This window comes from Merops nubicus, unplaced genomic scaffold, assembly GCF_000691845.1.
Source record: "Merops nubicus isolate BGI_N331 unplaced genomic scaffold, ASM69184v1 scaffold18615, whole genome shotgun sequence".
Taxonomy (NCBI): domain Eukaryota; kingdom Metazoa; phylum Chordata; class Aves; order Coraciiformes; family Meropidae; genus Merops; species Merops nubicus.
In genome coordinates, this window is record NW_008610500.1 from 45,287 (window position 1) to 51,286 (window position 6,000).

The 6,000-nt window shown below is 45.5% G+C and overlaps 1 protein-coding gene across 1 annotated transcript in view; it reads right to left on the reverse strand.

Moving 5' to 3' along the window:
• Positions 1 to 6,000, reverse strand: part of SATB2 (SATB homeobox 2) — a 107,350-nt gene that overhangs the window by 44,773 nt on the left and 56,577 nt on the right. Inside the window, exon 6 of the mRNA XM_008940947.1 lies at positions 5,530 to 5,995. Coding sequence (XP_008939195.1) covers positions 5,530 to 5,995 — 466 coding nt within the window. The remainder of the gene's footprint in view (positions 1 to 5,529; positions 5,996 to 6,000) is intronic.

The window sequence follows — 6,000 nt, forward strand, 5'->3', positions numbered from 1 at the left end:
ACAAGGTGGATCAGTTTGGTTTATTTCATACATGTCACCACATCCGAGGCTGGGAGAGTTTCCTCCTCCCTGTGCTGTTACTTCCTTTCATCCAAAGAGTCATGGTGAGGCACCAGCTAGCGGGGCAGGAGCTGAGCTGGTGGAAAGCCAATGCTCTCCCCAAGAGCTACTCGTGGCAGGAGGGAGGGAGCAGTGCTCCTTGGGAAGAGAGTTACAAGCAGCCTGAGGACGCCTGGTGTTTCTACCCAGCTCTCTTTGTATCTGGCACCACAACTCTTTCATTCAAAAAGCTTCAGGTTCACAGATATTTCCAGTTTCTGTGTCTGTTCAGTAAAACAAGCACTGGCCACTCGCCCAAACATTTTACGAGTTTTGGCTATCGTGTCAAAACATTGGCAAAAAAAGAATTCTTAAAAGAAAAAGAAACAGAGACGAGCAGAAACACTCATTTAGTCTATAGGCTTTGGAGTCCACTGGGCACTGCTGAGGAGGAGAGAAGCGGGTCAGTGATGAAGTGATTTTGACCATCTAACAAACAACCTGACCAACCATCCTGACTGCAACTCCACCAGCCTGCAGCACAGAGGGATGCTGAGCAAGCCAGGAGAGGCAGGACACTGTGTTCCTGCTCCTTAAGCAAAGCAGGATTCAAATGACCTATTTTCCAGCTCAGATTTTTAAGAGCACAGATCACTTCAGCACCTCCAGATTTGCTAAAAAACTCTCCAGAGACAGACAAGGTAAATCCAAGAGAGCACTTTCATACCTTTCCTTTAAACCTGTCCTCTCTCTTCAGTAACTATCACCATGTGCCCATTTCTCAATATTTTTCAACCTGTGATAAGCAAGCTTTGGTCATTACAACCTTTTGGTTGCTACTTGAATGTTGTCTGAGGAGACATTATAGTGCAAGAGGGAGATGGCACAAGGGATTTGCCCTGAGGACAGCCAAAATCCACGTGTGTATTCTCCTCCAGGAAGAAGTCCATAGCCCTGGTAACAGCTTTGGCCAGTCCCCTTGTCCTGCCTCCCATTTCACAGTAGCTCAGCCAGCCAACCTGAAGGAAGCTCATGGTTTACTAGTCACCTAGATGTTACCCTGATTTAAAGAGGATGCATGTTTCACCCAGGTAGGTATTTTTTGAGAACTCCAGCCTGCAATGACAGCCCCTTTGATTTTACTGCACTGTTTGAGACCAATGAGGGACAGCTGCTCTCCCTGTGCACTGAAACCTTCTCACCCCCTGCAATCTGTATCTTCACTCTGGCCTTTTCAAAGCTCTGACTGCTTTTACAAGTGTGCACAGAGCACTTCCCAGTGCAAGGTGCATCTGCTCTACCTCTGACAGTTGTGCTTCTCCTGTGGATCTGCAGTATTAATGAGACTTCTCCATGTTTTCTGCTCAAGATTGAATGGTTTCATACAATCAAAAAGTGCCAAAGTCTGTATAAAGCAAAGCTTTGACTAAGTAATATCAATTTCAGCTTAACAGCTTGGCTGCATGTCATTATGTTTTATGAAGATACCCTCCATTTTAAAATAAAGGTGTTGGGTACGACCGTGTAACTCTTAAGTGTGTTTGATGGGCCTTGTACAACTCTCCACCTCCCCTTCAAACAGACTCACACTCTTGCACACAGCTTTGAAGACCCAGAGAAGGATGTCAAGGTGAGCTGTCCATTAGTGAGCTATCAGTTCACAGCAGCAGTCCAAACACAGGGGACAAACTATTTCAGTAAACAACACATCCAAATCAAGGAGCCTTCAGATTTCCAACTGATGGGTCACAGGCCAGCAGAGCTGCAAAAGGGAGCCAAGGCCAAGGATCTTGGCCATGAAGAACTTGGGCACAAACTATGGAATTACACAAGCAAGAAATGAAACCTGCTGCCCCGTCAGTACTGCCAACTGCCTTAGCCATGGCAAGCCTTCTCCACTCCATCCACTCTTAACTGGATGAGCCAGTGGGACTCCTGGCTGCCTTGGAGAGAGGGAAATGGTGGCTGGCTAAGCTTAGGGCCAGGAGTACAAACATCCTTTGTCAGATGTCCTCTCTGCCCGCATCACACCCATCTCAACAGGGACTCTGGAACAGGGCACAACAGCCCCAGCTCCACTTCTTGGGCTACACCACCATCTTGACAAGCCTGAACAGCAACTCACAAGAGAGGACCATACCTGGAGTTAAAAACTGCAGTGCTGCCAGCTTTCACTCAAGAAAGGAAGGTTAGATAGAGCCTAAGAAGGTGTCTTCTCAACATACACCATTCTTATCATTGCTGATCAGGCTGTAGGCCACACCAGCTTAGACAAACATAGTACTGTGGCCACATTTTAAACGTCTTGAAGGTTGTGTAGGAATGTTTTACTCATTGGATATGGTGTCATTAAAATGACCTTTAACAACTGTATTTTCTCTGTGAGTCTGAGAACTCTCTTCCACCTGTCCTGTTTGCTGAATAAACAGGCTTTTAGATTCCAAAGTAGGTTGAATTAAAATTGTGATGTTGACTCTCTAAAGATAAAGCAAAAAGGAGGGGCAGAAGTTAGCCCAAGGCATTTTCTAAAAATCAGGCACACACACTTTGAGGGTTCTTCATACCCTGTGTCAAATAAACCTAAAAAATTTCCCTTATGGAACTGTCTGTCTGAAAGAAGCCCTTCTCCTGGCTAACACAGCTTGGGCCAGCTCCTAGCCAGACATGCCCTGAGCTCTCCCATGTGCACAGGAGGTATGACACAGCCTGATGTTCAGTCCCATCTCAGAGCAGGACCTCAGTGGGAACACTGTGCCCCAGGAAATGCACAGGCTTTGTCAGAGCATTTTGTCTCCATGTGTGCAGAAAACATGGCCACAAGTATAAGCAAATACTGTTGTCTTAAGCAATGTATTTCCAACTTTAAGCGGAAGAGTTGGATGCTTCACAAACCATACAAATGTACCTTTCATTCTTCTGACCCTCCTCACATCCCCCTTCCCACACACACACATACATGTGTCAGCCATTTGTTACAATGGATTTAGCCTACTTTGGATCAAGGCTTCCTCTACTTCATTTAACAGATTTGCTCAGATGGAAGATCTCAAGGGAGAAATAATGTTAGGAAGAGGGGTTTTTCAGCATTAAGTATGTAGGTCATCAGACTTTAAAAGATATTAGAGAATAGTTTATCTATTAAACAAGCCTCACAGTACATATTTCATGAAGCCATACTTAATTGTAGGTTAATGTGCACCACAGAGCTATCACAAAGAAAGATTAGCAGTGGTCCATAATGCAGTGACTAATACAATTATTAGTTGACTGGCACAGAGCTTCTATTATTTGGTACCATCCCCAGAAACAACAGACCTCCAGTTTCTCAGGCTGGCACTTCCAGTGAAATGCAACAGGCCCCAACGTTTCCAGAGAGAAACACACAGCTCCCTGCACACCCAGGGAGAGAGAGGGTCCTCGGAGGCAGCAGAGGGAATGCAAGGTGGTGAGAGTAGACTTGAACTGCCTCTTCAGCTGCCTTCTGTAGAGTTTGCTTCTCCACCATGGGTGTGGGAGAACATCCCCCATCATCTACTGTGCAGTGCAAGGCTGGCTGACTGAGCACCTCTTCTCAATACCTCACACAGTCTCTGATGCAAGGGGAGCTTGATTTGAGTTGGAATTAAAAGCTGAGGACAAGCATAAATGTGGACCTACACTCTTCTGCTACAGGGACAGCTCCTAAGGACAAGATGTAAGATCCACTGGGCTTCTATATTAAGGCCCTGTAGACTGATGAAGCACAGCTGTAAGATAAGCAATCCCTTTATGGATATTTAAGATTTGCCTGCTCTGGAATCAGTGTCGTGGGCTGTATAGTACATCATATTAGTTATGATGGAGGACTAAGAAGTAGGTAATTTCTTTCCTTCTATATAAAATTACATCTGATATCTTGTAATGAAGCAATCAAAACCAGGGAAGTTTGTTTGTTTTTTTAAAGTCAGTGCATTCTAAGATGCAGATGCAATGCTGTGCCCCTGCCAGGCAGAGGCCAGAGTGGTCTCTCTCCCATGTTTGCCTTTTCTCTGCTGTCCTGGAAAGCCCATGTACAATTTTTGGTCAGCAACATGCAAGGCTTAGGGTTTCCTAGACACACAGAATCAAAACCTTGTCTCCTTATAAATACTATTGCAGAACTGTCAATGTAACACACCAGTTGTATGACAGCTCTCTCACTGGGGAATGAGAAGTTGGCTTCATGGCAGACTTGGGCATTACCAACCCAGCTCTCCCAATCTGGCTGAAGCTGAGCTTCACCTACAGTGACAGTGGCAAAACCCTCACCCACAACATTACTGCTGACCTCTTGCTCAAGTTCAGAGCATGTCATTCTGTCAATACCATCTACTTTGATTATACCAGGCTTTATATACAACAGGTTATGGTCCCAGAGGGACGAAAAGCTTTTCCAAATTAAAAGCAGCATTTTAAAGAGGAAATACTCATACATTCCTATGTAGTTTTCATTTGATATCCTCAAGGCTAACCCCAGAACTCAAAGTCACGTTGATTGGAAGTGAATGTTTTTTCTGAGTGCAGCCATCTTATGAATTTAATGGAAGAAGGGAAGTAATAAAAACGTGCTCCATACTTTAATTAGTTCCCTCATAACATGGCATTTCCAAAATGGCAGTGCCAAAGAAAATCATTAATGCAGGAGAACAGACAAAGGCACTGTATGGGACAAGGGACAGACCTCCAGGAGACACATGCTCACACGTTAATTCTCTCTTGCTGGTAGAGCTTACCTCAAAACCAAACTTCAATCACACAAGGGGAATTTGCACCAATATTAAATATTAAGCCACTTTCCATTTCTTTAGCCATGCTACAGATTATCACAACGGAGAGATCATACTCTGTATGCCTTCAATGGCAGCAGGATAAATGTAAATGGCCTGGCCTTCTGAACACACACTCTCCCTGGGTACCCCAGGTGCTAGGCTTAACCCGACACCACCATGCCATCATTTCAGCATCTGCATTTCACTAGGTGAGAAAACCTGTGTCAGATGTGTGAAGGCAAACACGACCTGCTGCACACGGCAGACATCTTTCCCAGCAGTCAGTCTTTAGACCTATGCACGTTTGTCTTACACGTTCCTTGTGGCAGCAACCTCTGGCCACCACTGTGGCATAAGCTGTACCACAGGAAGGAACTGAGGAAGTGACAAAAGTCCAAAGACACCTCTGACTCTCACAGTCTCTTGTCACCTCTTCCCGGCCATCAGGCAGGGGCAGATGTGGAAATTTAAAACCACAGAGAGGAACTCAGGAAAGAAGTCAGACTTACTGCCAGAGAACAAAGCTCAGGTGCAAACCAACAGCTGTTTCAGGAAAAAACAGCCCCGTTCAATCCCAACAGACTGGAGGGAAAGCTGGAGGGTTGTGTGGCCTCTTTCTATGGCACACCTCCTGCCTCGGTCCACAACAATCACATAGCCCCACAAGAGCCACAACTTCTTGATTATAGAATAAAATGGATACCTGTGTGCGGTTGAATGCTACTCGTGCAAAGACAGCTTGAGACACACTGGCTCTCTTCAGCTCATCTCTGACTTGCTGGTAAATATCTGGAGAGACTTCCACCGATGAATTTGATGGCTCTGGTTTGACAGCTCTAGGGATGGGTGGATGATTCAAGAACTGCTGGTTGATAGCCTGTGGGTGCTGGTGAGCCAGTAGCCGGCTGACAGCAATCTGTTGGTTTATCAGATGGGCCATTGCTATCTGCTGCCTCACCAGTTGTGGACTGAGCTGAGGAGACAGGAGCCCAGGGTTTATCATTGTCTGCATCGTTGGCACTTGGTTTCGGATTGGAGTACTGTGGTGAATTTGGCCATGAGGAGACTGTTCGTTACTTTTTCCCAGGGTTGCCAGCTGGTTGATATTTGGTAAGTGCATGGGACGTTGACCAAGAACACAATAGTCTGAAAGGTTTTCTCTTTCCACTCTTTC